The 15,435-nt window shown below is 39.6% G+C and overlaps 1 protein-coding gene across 1 annotated transcript in view; it reads left to right on the forward strand.

Moving 5' to 3' along the window:
• Positions 1-941: 941 nt before the first annotated feature.
• LOC120583111 (heat shock transcription factor, Y-linked-like) overlaps positions 942-15,435 on the forward strand; it is a 54,692-nt gene continuing 40,198 nt past the window's right edge. Inside the window, 2 exon segments of the mRNA XM_039838451.1 lie at positions 942-1,032; positions 1,035-1,119. Coding sequence (XP_039694385.1) covers positions 942-1,032; positions 1,035-1,119 — 176 coding nt within the window.

A 15,435-nucleotide genomic window follows, 5' to 3' on the forward strand; every position in this document is an offset into this window, starting at 1 on the left:
TGCAAAGTTACTCAGCCATAAGAAGAGATGAAATACTGCCATTTGCAACAACATGGATAGACTTCAAGAAAATCATGCTAAGCGAAATAAGCGAGACTGACAAATTAGAAAATCACATGACATCACATATATGTGGGAAGATAAAACTAAAAGCAACAAATGAACAGGACAAAGGGTGACTGAGGGACATGGATAATGGACTAGTGGTTACAAGAGGGTAGGGGATGAGGGAGAAGAAGAGAGGTAGATGGGGTAAAGCGAGTCAAATATAGGTGGATTGGGAAGGTTGAAGTGTGTAAAGGGGATCAAATATATGGAAGCTGAAGGAAATTGGACTTTTGGTGGTAATCATGCAATAAAATATGTAGATGTCAAATTATAATGCACATCTGAAAATTATATAATGTATTAACCAATGTTATCTCAATAAATTTAATTTTAAAAATTAAATAAATAAATAAATAATAACTAACTAACTAACTAACTAACTAACTAAATAAATAAATGTCTGTAACTCAACTCCTTGGAAAAATAGATATCTGTATATTTTTTAATTTGAAAAATGACATTAAATTTTCTATTTTTAAGATATGTTCTTAGGTTTCTAATATTGCACATAACCAATAAACATATACCCCAGCAAAAAGAAAAAGAAAAAAAAAATTCTGCCATCAATAAGATTTTGCAGATTAAACTATTTAAATATCCAGCCTAATTTTAAGTTACGTGAAAAAAACACAAACTGAGAAGGAAACACTTGGCTTTATGTTATGTTTAGTTGCTAAGAGACCAGTCATTTTGTGATGTCACAGCTACTCAGATGGAGCACCATTCTGGTGTTCTGGGTATTTTATCAGTGTAGGTCTGCCAAGGCAGCATTTGGGGCTGTGATGTTCAAAACTAGGCCGGTGAGAAAGTAGATGAAGAAAAGTTTATTTGACATGGCACGTGTTTCTTCAGAAATTCAAGATGATTCTTCTAAAGATGAATCAACTGGTTCAGCAACTTCCATTAGATCTCCATTGTGTGATCACCATTGCCTGGGGCCTTGAACTTGAGATCTGTAACCACAGAAAATGCTTTTCAGACTTTTTCTGCATGGTCCTTGATAAGAAGACCGTGGCACACATTTTGCGTCTTTGGACCAAATAAAGATAATGATTTTTGATCTAAGACCTTTCTCAGAAAACTCTAGAAAATAGTTGAAAGTGATCAGTTTCAGTCTATTTGCCGGAATGGGAATGGAACTATAAGAAAGAAGTTCTACAAAGAAAGGCAAATATGAAAAGTTTAGTTCAACAGCTTAACCGTTATGGATTTAGTAAAGTGCATCAGACTTTTCAAGATCCACTTGTCTAGCTGATATTCTGGCAGAAGAGAAAGAAGTCTCTGTTTTAAGCAAGGTAGTACAGAATTTAGTTACCCTTTAAAATAGCTTACATATACTATATATATATATATACACATATATATATCTGTATATATATATATATATATACATATGTATATATATATAGCAACTTAAATACTACATATATAGTAACTTATATATTATAAATATAGTAATTTAAATATATATACTATATACTATATATATATATAGCAACTTATATACTACATATATATAGTAACTTATATATTATGTGTATATATATATATATATATATATATATATTAATTTAAATTTTTTTCACAAACAGTGAGAACTCTTAGGGCATTCTGGATTATAAAATTTGTTACTAGCAACTTTGAATCTCATCAGTGAACTCTTAAGAACAGTATTAAAGCTACATTAAAGAGTGTATTCAGAGTAACTTTAATTGTAAATACCATTTTTTACTTGAGGGCCATGTTATTTAAGTTTTTATTCCCAATAAGTGATTTTTGACAATAGTTAACAGTGGCCATATATTGATTACATTAACTTGGCATAATAACCTTGATATATGACATTCAGAGGTTAGATTTCTTATAGTCTTGTGTCAGCAAATAACTTTCTCCTCTATTTTTAGTTACACTTTTATCAAAATCCAAATTTTAAATGAGGTTATCCTCAACTTTTACTCAGAATGAAAAGAAGAGTTGTGATCAAAAAAGCTTCTCCAGCAGCTTCAATTGCTCAAAATTTCAATAAAGAGCACTCTAGAACAGAAAATAGTGTAAGTAATTATCATTCTGGTTTTGTTGCTGACACACGTGGAGAAAGTTATTTCCAACTTCCACAAATTTAGATACACCACCAATAAGCAAGCCTGCTACCAGCCAGACAATCGCTAATGCAACTGATCCAGTCAGAATTGAATTTTGTCCGCCATCATCAAATTTAGGCAGACCATCAGAATAAACTGTAATGGATTGTCAGTCGAGAGATACATGCAAACAAACTCTTCTCAGTCACATACGCCCACCTCACAATCTTGCCCTAACTCTTTCCCACCATTAAAAGGCCCTGTCCTTCCTTTTTTATACCACTGTTTAACTCATGTCAACACAGATGTATCCTCTTTGAGATATTTCCTGCCTACTTTTTCTTGTCTATCTTGGACATTGGCAGAGATCTGGCACAGCGCCTGCCAGACAATACATTTTAATATTTATTAAATGAGCAATAATTAAATTTCATCTTACGCTAATTTAAATCTACTTTCTTTTTCAAAATAGCAAACTTCCCATGGTCTTCAAACTATTACTTGTTGGCTTTCACTCTTCAACACAAGCTTTCCGGTTTCTTAGTCAGTGGCACAGATTGACAGCTATGGTTGCTGCTCTGAGTCAGTCAGCTGCTAGGCCTAAGGACAGAGAATGTTAATTGTTTTTTCCTGAATTCATACCCTAGAGGTCAAAATAGATCTCTTCCTATACTCTGCAACTATTACTGTCTTCACGCCCCTAACCCCTTAAGGATTCTCATCCTCATACCTATACCTTTATTGTGTTTCAATTAATGCACTACTTAGACTCAACCTTCATCCAAAAGGTGCAAATAGGATATACATTTTTCATAATAGGTCTTTTTATGTCACACAACCAGTTCTTCTGATCTGTACCCAGGAAGTAGCCAAAAGGACATAGCCCCTCATTTGAGACGGTTGCATTTACTAATCAAATTACCTTTCTAAAATGGGTGGACTGAGAGCAGATGAGAGTGAGAGAGTTAGAAATAAGCTCAATGTGCAACAATACCAAATGTCTGCATATGTTAGGAAATATGGATCATCCATAAAATACTTTGCCTTTCTCACATTGCTTTAAAATAAAAAGTGCAACATTATCAGAATGTAAAAGACCTGGAAAGCTAAATGCAGAGAGATGTTGAGGCTTTGCAGCACTATTGTGTTGCTAAAATCTGTTAATTGGCCAGGAAAAGCAGCGTTGTGGCTTGAAAAAGTGTTGCCAGTGACTAGGCAATGTATATTGTTTTGAGTGGAAGTATCCCATATAAAATGATCTTTAGAACCAAGGGGAAAATGGAGCAATTTTAATCGAGAGTCACAAGTCTGGCATTCAGTGATTTTTATATGAACCCATAGTTTCTCGATTTGTGTACCTGAAGTCTGATGATAGCTGTGCTGTCATATACAGTGACAATCTGGGGTTCATATAGTCTGCATCAGTAGCTGCACTCTAGCTTTCTCATCAGACAGTTGGACTTTTGGCAGGCATCTTCAAAATTAACCATCTTCAAAAAGTTGGTTAGTCATCTGCTGATTTTGTTTTCACAATTAATGCCGCAAAGAAGAATATCTTTGAATTGTCAGATGCAATTTTTCATGATGAAGCAGCTACACTACTGACAACAGCCTCAGTGGGCTAGGATGGTAAAAACAAATACTCCATGAGCTGAGTTTGGCCCCTAAGACTTCCCATGGAGTCCAACAAACATGTCAGCCTTCACATATGTGTAACAGCTGGTGATGATGACTAGCCAGACAGAACAGTAGACACCAACAAGCTCCGACTTAGCTATGCCATCAAGTGAATTATGCATATGTAGCTAGAACAATCTTTATAAATTGAGGGTCTCATTGCACTATCAGCTTTGCTTGGGAGCAGGGACTGAGAGATAAAGTTTCTCCTAGTAGAGAATTTGTGACTCCTTCAGGCAAAACTGAATTGGTGCTACAACGAGCAACTGCAGACTTGAATTATTCAATAGACATAAGTGCATTCTCCAGTCTCTACAGTCTAGCAAGGTACTAGGTCTCTTTCTTAGGCTGGCATGAACTTCTGTAGCACCATATGTTAAACATTACTTTCAGCCTTGGGCAACCTTCAGTTAATTCCCTATCCGTTGGGGGCTGCCATATAATCTTTCTTCCTGCAACCTGGAAAGCAGTTATTAACAATTGACACATGATTTGGAAAGAGACATTCAGTTTTAGTAGTGCAGGATCCTTACTCTCTCTTGTCTCCTAAATTTTCTTTCTTGAGTAAGAAAATTTGCTATAAGGTCCCAGAAAGTATTCTTCAATTACTAACTTTATCTTGTGGACCTGCGTCCTTTTTTAAATGTAAATATATTATTTTATTAGTTTTCTTTCAGCTGCTATTAACATTGTAATATGAACTTGGTTGCTTAAAAATCACAAATCTGCTATTCTCAGTTCTGGAGACCAAAAGCTCAGGGTTGATTTCTTCTGAGGACTATGAGGGAAAATCTGTTCTCTGCCCCTCTCCTAGCTTTCAGTGGTTTGTTGGCAATCTTTGGAAATTCTCAGCTTGCATACACATCACCTTGATTGCTACCTTTATATTCATAAGTCATTTCCGTTGTGTGCATGTCTCTGTGTCCAAATTTTTCATTTTTATAAACCACCAGTCATATTGAATTAGGGGCCCATTCTACTCTAGTATGACCTCTGCTTGTATGCTACATTTGCTTGTATAGCCTGAGAATTTACCATGCTTGAAAGGTAGAAATCTTCAAGTTACTATTTGTACATGCTGGCAGAAGACACGAGTCTCTGGGTCAGAGAAAAAAAAAAACACTGTCACTCATAGCAAAAGCAGTAGTTATCGTTTATGTTTGTATTAGTTACCTTAATCTTAGCTTGGTAATATAGAATCACTTTTTGGTGTCTTCACATGCAGTGTTCTGTTATAGGAAAGAATTCTCAAGATGGAATAAAGCCGGTTTTATAAGTAAGAAGAGGCAAGCCTGCTCTTCCATCTGGGAAAGATATAATATTTCTCATGGTTAATAGCGAACAATTAAAAAAAAAAAACTTTAAGGTATGTCTTGGAAAAGGAATAGTCAGGACTTTGTCATTCTTGTCATCCAGAAGAACACATGGAGATAATCAGGGTGTGTGACTTCCCGCAACAGATGGGGCTTCTGCTCCTGTGGAACATAAAATTAACATACTCCTGCTAGACAAAAAAGAAAAAAAAAAAAGGCCTGATAGGTCTGCTTCAAGGAAAACAAAAAATACCACTCAGTTTTTCCTTTTTGTTTCCTCTCATATCCCAGCTTTGATGCAATCTCAGGCTGATGGTAAGCTGAAAATGGAAACTCATGATTACCCGATAAAATAAAATTCTGAATGAGAAAATTTTCCTGAGTGTTTGGAAAACCTGCAATGTCCAAAATTTAGGTAAAAAACCAGTATTTTTCTTCTGTCTCCCATCACTTGGATATGGGTGCAATGATGACAAGGGTATAGCAGTACTGGGTAACCAGAACTCCACCTTTCTGCCTGAAGACCCAATAAGACAGCACCCAGAAACTATAAAATGACAGTGTGGTTGTAGAAAGGAAGTCATTGGGAAAAACAAAACTATATGGTTGTGTGCTAAGTGACCTCACCCTGTGCTGCCTATAAATACCAAGTGACTGAGAATTGAACAGGCTCGTATTCACTTCTCAAGTGAACACTGCATGGCATATTCAGAAAACAGATATGAATACCACAGCAAATGCTTTGAAAATGAAACTGACCCTGAAACCACAGGTCCAGTAGCCTGCCTGCGACAGGCACCCAAACTTATCTAGATGAGTTTGATGTTCAAACAACAATGCAAAGACTTTACTTAAAGCCTCAAGTGTTAATCATCAAAAGCTTGGGATAAAACCCAAAAATATCTTAGAAGGAATCAGAGGAAATCTCATTGTGGGTAAAAAAATACAGTAGGTTCAAAATGGGGAGCTAACACACATGTAAATAGCCAACAAAGGCTTTAGAACAGCTGTTATCCAAGTGCTTCAAAAGTAATCATGAATATTCTTGAAAATAATCATAGAGGTTAATAGTCTTAATGAAGAATCAGAAGAAATAGAAAAGATCTGCAAATTTTAGAAGTGACCAAGAACATAAAGAAGAATCCACCAGGAATATTCAAAGCTAGATACTAAATTTTTTTGAAGAAATGTGAAGTAAAAAGTTTCTAAGTTGGGCAAAAGTCATATGCACAGAATAAAACACAAACATGGAAAAAGCATAAAACTAATGAAACCCATATCCAAACATACCATGGTAAAGGTGCTGAAAACAAAATTAGAAACAAAACATCTTCAAACAAGCCAGAGAAAACTGGTTCCTTAACTACAGGAGAATCATGACTGAATTGACTATAAATTTTGCCTTGTTTTGGCAGATGAACAGCCCAGGAAAGTAAGAGCAAAATTCTGTAACCCAATATAGTACTTTCTCTGGGATCAGGCCAAAGGAGGAATTCAGCCTTCGGTAGAGACATGCTTGAAACACCAACTTCTTTGATTCTGACTCTCACCTTATAACACTCCTATTTAACCTGTGCAGAATGCTGGTAAGAGAGGAAATAGATTTGTTCAGAACAGGAGAGCAATTAAACGTAGCAGAGGCCATTCATCTGGTGGCCCCAAACCCATATACACTGCTGACCACCGTATCTTGGGGTGTTTGCTGGTTCACGGTTCTGGATTTAGAAGATGCATTTTTCTGTGTACTCTCAAGTGCTGAATTCCAAGAATGATGCTTTTATATTAGAGGATCCTATTCTAACATTAAACCAAAATATTTCTGGCCTGTTTTCCCATAGTCTCTACCCACTCCCTTTGACTAGATATTTGAGAGAGACCCAATGATGAAAGAAGCTCTTCTTCAATGTGCAAATTGTATCACATCTTCTTTTCTGGAGCCAGTAAGGAGGCTTCTGAAAAAACAACAACAAAAAAATACAGTCCAAGAGACTGTATTTTCCAACAGAGAGAAGATATAACATTTTCCTTAAGAAGTCTTTCGGTGAAATATCTTGTGTTCCAGCTAACATAGGCCAGAGAACTCTGCTTTCTGATAGACAAGAAGCCTTATTGAGAGTGGCACTCAATGACTCACAGACAACTGAGAGGATTTACGGAATTGCCTGGTGTGTAGGGGTAAATGTGAACAGAAATCATGTTCATCTCTGTGTCCTTTCATGCTGTGTCCTTTGTCCACTGCTCTTAGTAAGCATATTAGAGCCTTCTAGTTAATGATGATCTGTGTTCCTTAATATGTAACCATAGATACTTTAGTCAGTAATGGCCAGAATGACAAGTAAGATGAACATTAGGCTGACTGATCACCAGGAAGTATAGTTCCTGCTGCTACTGCATTCTGGTCCATCAATAACACCTGAGTTATATTACATAGGCTGTACAGTAGCAGGAATCTTTAGGGCAGAATAGCTTGCACAAAAAGTGCACTCTCTGTTCACTGCAGCCCAATCTTCCCATAAGTAAATTTTCCACAATCAAAAAATAATATCAACTAGGTGTTTTGCTATCAAAAATATTTATTGGGGAAAAAGAAAAGGTTTCAACTCAGACCATGTAGACATGGCAAGCCATGTGCACACTCTGACCTGTGTGCTGAGATGCAGAAGGGAAAGGAAGGTGATGGAAGAGGCATTTAGAACCACAGGGCTTTATTATAACATACAGTTCTTCCTGCAGGGTCTTCTTGTGTAGGGTTCATGATTCTGTAGCCTGCGAGAACTTGCATAAACCCTAGCTCCTCCCTTACATGCTCCAACTGAACTGATGATGTTTGTTTAAATTTCCAGATTGTCTTCATTCTTCCTCATTTTCATAGATACCTTCCTCTAAAACTGTTGCCAGGTAACACTCCAGTGTCCCAACTCTAGTAGCCTCTCGTTCCCCATAGTCAGGAAGGACCACTCCGTGGTGTCCTCTTGCTCATCAGAAGGAAGGTGCAAGCAAGGGGACAGCTCATGTCCAGGGTCAACAGGCAACAGGTGTATGGCTTAAAAAGAAGAATTCAGAGTGAAATTGGAACAATATCTCAATCTAATCTATGTGATGAATTTAATCCAGGAGCTCAATCCTATAGACAATGAAACAAAGACCATTATGATACTGAAGTTCTTGACAACAGATTCATACTAAGAAAAGTTCCCCCTTTCACAGTAGATTAGAAAACGTAAATGAGGGCACATTCTTTCTAAGTAAGTAAAAAAGAAAGAAAGATAGAAAGAAAAGAAAGAAAGAAAGAAAAGAAAGGAAGGAAGGAAGGAAGGAAGGAAGGAAGGAAGGAAGGAAGGAAGGAAGGGACGAAAGAAAGAAAGAAAGAAACAATTAATAGTAAATAAGAAAGAGTCATACAGCCCTTATACTGTCATGTAGGGTAAACAGTCCCCTTCCACGGTCACTTGCTTAAATTATATTTTAACTTTAGAGTTAGATCATCAGACTATGTGAAGTTTCTATCAGATTTGGTACCTTCTTTAGGAGTGACAAGTGTATCCAAGGATCTGGTCCCTGGAGCTTAGGAGCACAGGGGTGTGACAATGGTAAGGGCACTTCCAACAAGACAGGTGGGATTATTTTTTTAAGGTTTCTTTTCTAGTAAACCCAATCTTCACGTAGTAGATTTCGATTTTCAGTTTTCATTTCCTTGGGTTGCACTGTGAAGATATTGTTCTACCAGAGCATGATGGTGTTCAGTAGAAGCTATTAAGACTTTACAATATTCAGATATGACTTCCATTATCAACTAAAGATCCAAAGAAGCAGGAGCCAAAGGCATGGTGCACTCTGTAAGTATCTTGAAAGGTGAAAGCTTATGAGTTCCAAAAGGTGTAGATCTGAGGTTTACAATGCTTTTGGTCAACGTACATGAAGGGTATCTACAAATTTTGCCAGTTGACTCTTACTGAGTGCATTAGTAGGTTCAATAAAACCCAGAGAATGAGTGATAGGCACAGTGAAAACGTTGTAGACCTGGCAAATAGCACAGCCTTGTTTTAGCACCTGACCGATAAAATAGTTTCCTCTGTCACTGTGCAGTTTGACAGGAGCTCCCCAATGGAATCAGTGTTCTCTAAGAAGTCTTTGGTCAGTAAAAGGATGTAGCTTTTTCAGTCCAATGAGAAAGCATACAGACCGTGAATAAAACATTTATATCAATGAGACAGAGTTGGGGAGTGGGGAAAGCTATATGAAATCTCTTCACCAAACCTCAAACGGTCCATTAGGCAATCTAAAATTTCCAACAGCAGTGCCAATACAGTTCCTGGATTATCCTTGGTACAAGTGGGAAAAGTGAGGCAGGCTCTTTTGCAGCCTTGTTAATATCTCCTCCCCCACAACATAGGTTCATAGATGCTTCCATTTTGTCACTGGCCAAAGATTTAATGCATCTACAGTGTACGGAGCGGGAATCTCAAAATTTATCGTAGGACCAATTTGCTAGTTGGCCCAAACTACACTTGCCTTCATTAATTGAACCAACACTTACTACATTTCCATATTGGATTTCCTTTTCTGGAGTCAATGTTGGGCATTTCAGTTTCAGTGGAAATAGCCTGGCTCCAAAAAGAATTAGCACAATTCCAATAAAACTGACTGATGATAAGTCAGGCAGAAGTTCCAAATGAATACTTGCAGGCAAAACAAGGACCTTAATCTGAAAAGCAGGAAGCCTTAAAATAATTTTGTCATAGAGCCTGGAGAACTTCAAACACAAAGAGAGTGGAAGCTCTGATCTAGGAGAGAAATTAGCCCTCGAACTCCAGGGTCAAGGAGGGAAATTCTAGCAAAAAGGACTCTGTGGATACTGCAACTATTTGCTCAAGGTCCTCGGAAATTTCCAGGGTCACCTCTGGATCCCTATGTCTGTCATTATATAGTGTCGACCTTAAATAGGCAATGGCTGTGATGAGGCCATGTCACTTTCTTTCAAGTTTCATGTTTGGATACTGGGATGCAGGCTGTTTCACCATGTGCTTTAAAAAGTGTTATTTCTGTTCAGGGCACATATAGAGTAGCCACCGCCAGATGTTCACCCATGAGGATTGCAGTGTATTTATAATCTGTTGATAAACACAGCATTAAACCTATCGAATATCAGCAAGTGCTGTTATGGGAGAAAAAACAAAACAAAACAAACTATCGATGCAACGAAGAGAATCAAATAGATCAGAAAGATGCCAAGCTAAATTTACAATGAACAGGTTGAAGAAATTGAAGAACTACAGAAAGTTGGACATGCAAGATTGAAAGCGAAAAGGTCCTGTCAACTGGGCTCATTGTGCATGCAAAGGAAAATAGCTGGGAAATTAAATGGTACAGAAATTACTACAGGATGTGAACGTGGAAGTTGTTTTGGAAAATTTTACTGTATTTAACCATTTCTATGTGTGCACTGGAAAATCTCCTTTAGAGACAGAATGTGTAAATTACTGATTTATTTTTTTACATAAGGTGACTGAAATAAAAAAGAGATAAAGAACACGTCCTCTATATTGCTATCAGCAAGTATGGTATATTATGCTAGGGTACCTCTCAATGTCAACACTTCACAGATGGATGTACAGATGGAAACCATGAGAATTCTATAAATACAGAAGTGAATTGTTGGACATAAAAGATCATGTCACAATAATGACACGAAGCAACATTTAAGTAACACCTAATGATAAATTGTCTTTGCAGTTAAAAAGAAAATAATGATTTTACCAGCAAAACATCGGTTTATTCCGGAACAGCAAACAGTTCCAAACAAGCAGGCCAAAGCAAAAGTCATAGGCAAGTCCCACAGATGAAGAGAAGAAACGTTATTTCAGAGAGGAAATGGAGGATGTTGGGAGGGGTCTTTTTGAACTCAAGTCCACTGGAGAAATTAATGCGATCAGCATGGTTCCAAGTGAGTTCAGCTTTCTTGTTGGCTGGGATGAAGGGCGTGTTTCTTGTGGGAAACACAGTGTCGGTCTTTCATTTTGGGACTTATTATTGCTCTTTCTTTAAGACAGAGGAGTCTTCTGTGATGTGTGTAAATGATGTCGGGCGGTACCACGTGAAAGCGTCGTCACCTGGCCCCCATCTCCACGTGAATGAGTTTTCCCCACTTTCAGTTTCACAGTAATTATAAAACATCTACAGTTAGTCGGCTCTTTAATATGTGAAAATCATGTTATATTTCTGTGGTCAAAACCAGGTAAAGGCGAGAAGCACTCTTTCCATTTACTCTTGTGGAACCCAGTAGGTATTTAGTTGACGCCCCTGTCTGGACCCCTTGTCTTTCTATGAGATGTCTTATTTTATATGCAATATACTTGTCGGTTGTTTTCAGGCATGTGTTTGGTTTTAACTTTTTTTTTTTTTTTTTTACTTCTGAAGCCTTTTGAGACCCACCTGACTTAAACATTCCTATTACCCATAACATCATTTCTTTCACATTTAAAGTTCTCCAAGAATTTTTTCAAATACACATTACACTCGTGTTCGCACCTTCGACATATATGGAATCCATTGTGTGTCTACACATTGTCTCACCAGAATTTACTGAATGACCCAGTTTTCCCCAGAAAGGAATGTGATATTCACCAAGGCCGGTTCTAAAGTTCTTACGGAAAGTGGACTTCATAAGGAATGGCTAAAATGGACGAGCAAAAAATTCGAGATGCTGACTCAAGTCCAGTAGAACAGAGAATCAAGCCAGGATGGCCCCGTCCACCCCAAACGTCTGCCACGAATTCGCAGCTCCAGGCCCCGCTTGGGTGTGGGCGCCGGAACCTGCCGGGCGGGTCCTTCACCAAGGCGCGCTCCAGGTCAAGAAACAACAGCCGCGAGGCCATCCGAGGTGGCGGGAGGTTTCGTGACGCACAGTCACGGGACCCAGAGCAGCCAATCCCGCGGGCTGGGGCGGGGCCTCCCTCAGGACGTGTGGAGACTCGCTCGCCGGCCAAGCCCTCAGCCCAGGACGGGGTACTCCCGGTGACCAACAGGCAGGCGCCGACCATTGCCCCGCCCCCTTGCGTCTTCAGACCTGCAATTGGCGGGTAGGACCCTAGGATCGCAGCACTGATTGGCTGCTGGAGATCAACCTACTCACTAGCGAGTGATTCTCTTCCGACCCCTGAGGGAGGCAAGTGCAGAAAGGTTGAACTCCGCGGCGGTCTCGGTGCGCGTGCGGCATGCACAGATCAGGGGGAGACTGACAGGAAAACGGCGGTGTGAGGGAATATGCCATGTGAATTCCCCTTAGTCGAAGAGCTTCAAATTCCAGAATAAGAGCGCGAGGATCCAAATCCCATCAGCCCTGAGGGACATCAAAGCTCGTCACCTTGAGGAAACGATCCCACCCACATCCTCTAACCTGGAGGGACCTCAAATCTCATCTTCCCGACAAACCTCAGCAATGTTTAGACCCCACCAAACACCGTGAAAACCACAATTGCCCTCAGCCCGAGGCAACCTCAAACCCCTCATCTTGGGAAACCTTACCTATAGCACCTATTGGAAGACCAAACTCACAGTCAGTTATCCAAAATGTCCTCGTCCGAGAACGCTAAGTCCCGTCTGCTTCAAAGGCCCCAGCTTCACTCAGTGTCCGGGAACCTAGAGCGTCTTAATGAGAGCTCTCACAATTCATCAACCTGGAAGATCCCCAACTTTCTCAACCTGATCAAATCGATGGCTCCCTTCTGAAAGACCTCAATCTTGTCCCAAGAGACCACAAATACCGCTAGCATGACCCCAAATCATTTCGGCCTGAAAGACCCTTTCTCCATGAAGACTGAGCCTGCTTTATGTGCTTTATGGGCTTTAGAGCCAGATTTCCCAGCATCCTCAAGTGGGTTTGCCATAACCTCTATGAGAAATACGCATTCGGATCTCTGCAAAGGCATGGTGACGGTAAGTCTGACCGAATTACCAGAAGCAGGTGCCTCCAAGTTTGCTTTGTGCTCCTGTGTCCTCTAACCTCTGGGCTCCCACCCCCGCAACCACTCACAGTCATGTCCGTCCTCCTGCCTTTGCCCTCTTTCCTGAAATGGGCCCAGATTCAGGAGAGCAATCGGTGCTTTCTCCCACAGGCACAGCTCCTCTTAGGGGCTCCACATCTCCCTTCTCTGGACGCCTTACCAGATGGAGAGGACAGGTCTGGCTCTGGATAGTGTTGTGCACTGTCAGCCCCTCTCGGCTCCTTCTCCACAACAGGCACTTTGGCCTTAGGGCTGGGAGACTCCGTGGGCCTTTGTGGTCCTGGCAGCATGAGGCTTGTGGGAGACACAAGGAGGTTAGGGTATAAGCTCGAAGTGAGTTGAGGGAGGCAAAGCCAGCCTCTAAGTGGATCTGATGGTACAAGAGGGCTAGTGTCAAGAAGCTGGTCGCCAGAGGACCACAGACTCCTAGCATGCACTGGTGAGTGACCCTCTCTCTGAACACAGAATGGGGTGTTCTGTCCTGTCAGGTGCATGGGTTGGTGGGAGACAGGATAAGGGCAACAACACCAGCTCTGTGTCAGGGGAGATTTGGTAAAGTGTTCAGTGTTTCCTCAGGTAACAGGGCAGGATTGTGTGGGAGAGAAAATCTTCATCTTTGTTTAATGGAAACGACCCAGAGATCTCAGTCGATACCATGCACTCAGGTAGATGAGAAGACATAGCTCAAAGTTTGGACTTGTATTCTGATGTTATTGATGGAATCTATCATTTTCTCTGGGCCAACGATGCTTTCCAAGACATTTACATACACTTCTCCAAGAAGAATAGACAGACATGGCAGACCAGGAGAAAATCTATTTCAGGCATGTGAAAAGGGACTCTGATGTGCTGCAGTCTACGGGTAACAGGAAGTCCCTGGTGTAGATGGGTCTAGGAAACATTAAGCTCCTGTATAACCTTGGCTCTCCCTTAGGCACTTTCCATTGCCTACAGATTTCTACTGTGTGGAGGGAAATTTGGAGGGCAATTTTGTGTCAGTGCAGGGCTGGCACTGACAATGAAGAATTCAGGACACCTTGCTCTAGGCTCTCCAAGCCCATCGGAATGAGTCACTCTGGTTTTGTTGTGCTTTGTTTCTATGTCAAGCTGTTTCCTTTCAGGGTAATGATTGTATTTCTTTCCAGTTTCATTTATTCTAATACAGCATTCTTGTATGAATGCAGGGAGGCCATCAAACCCACGTGGATGACTCTGAGGATTCTGATGAAGACTGGTTCCATGAAAGCATCTCGGTAGGTGACAAGGAGACGGTGTTTGCTTGTCTAGCAAACAAGATGCAAAACAATATGTTATACGTTGAGAAGCTATTCACATAACACTTTCCAGTGTGTAAAATAATGACATATATAATTTATAAGATATATCCATATAGCCACAGACATACACAAATAAGCAGTAAGTGTATAATAACCTGAGAGTGAATAAGATCAATTCAGAATAGTTATCATCGAAAGAAAAGGAGGAAAGTCTGGCAGGTGACTTGGCTGTGTCTTGGTTAAATTTTTCTTTCTACATTTTCGACATTTGAAATAGAAATAAAAGATCTGAAGCCACTGTGGCAGATGTTGAGATCAGACTGTATGCTTGTGGATGTATAGGTTATCCAGTAACATTGTCTGTACTTTTCTATTTGAGTAAAATGCATCATTTTTGAAGGAAGAATAGGTTTGTTAATATGAACAATTAGAGGACAAAAACTCCCTTAAGAAATCTTACTTTAGTTGTAATTCAACAAAGAGATTTCTAACACTATTCTCATAGTAGATTTGTGATTAGATTAAATATCTTAGAAGAAGAAATGATGAGATATGTAAAGACACATATTTTGTTTATGTATATTTTATCATACAATGTAATCTTCTTACCACTAAATAAATCTGATTCTGTGTCTTGATTAAGGGAGGCACTTCAGAAAGCTGTTGAGTTACCTTGATGTCTCCCACATGACACAGACTGGAGATAGCAACACATATATAAAGTGAGTGCAGTCATAAAAGAGAAGTGAATAGCTCATTTCTTCTTCTGCTCTCAGGAGAGTTTAGAAGAAAGCCAATCTGCCTAAACTGGAGAGAGCAACTTGGACTGGTTCTGTGATTTCCCCATCTATGGATTTCCAATTCCTCAGGCTTATAAAAAAAAAAAAGTGTAAGACCTCTGAAAGGCAGCACGTGGTTGTCCACAAAGGTTTCACAGGAAAATAGGGTTTACTGTATATGTACACATCTTATCTGG

The sequence above is a fragment of the Pteropus medius genome, unplaced genomic scaffold (assembly GCF_902729225.1).
Source record: "Pteropus medius unplaced genomic scaffold, Ma_sr-lr_union100, whole genome shotgun sequence".
Lineage (NCBI taxonomy): Eukaryota > Metazoa > Chordata > Mammalia > Chiroptera > Pteropodidae > Pteropus > Pteropus medius.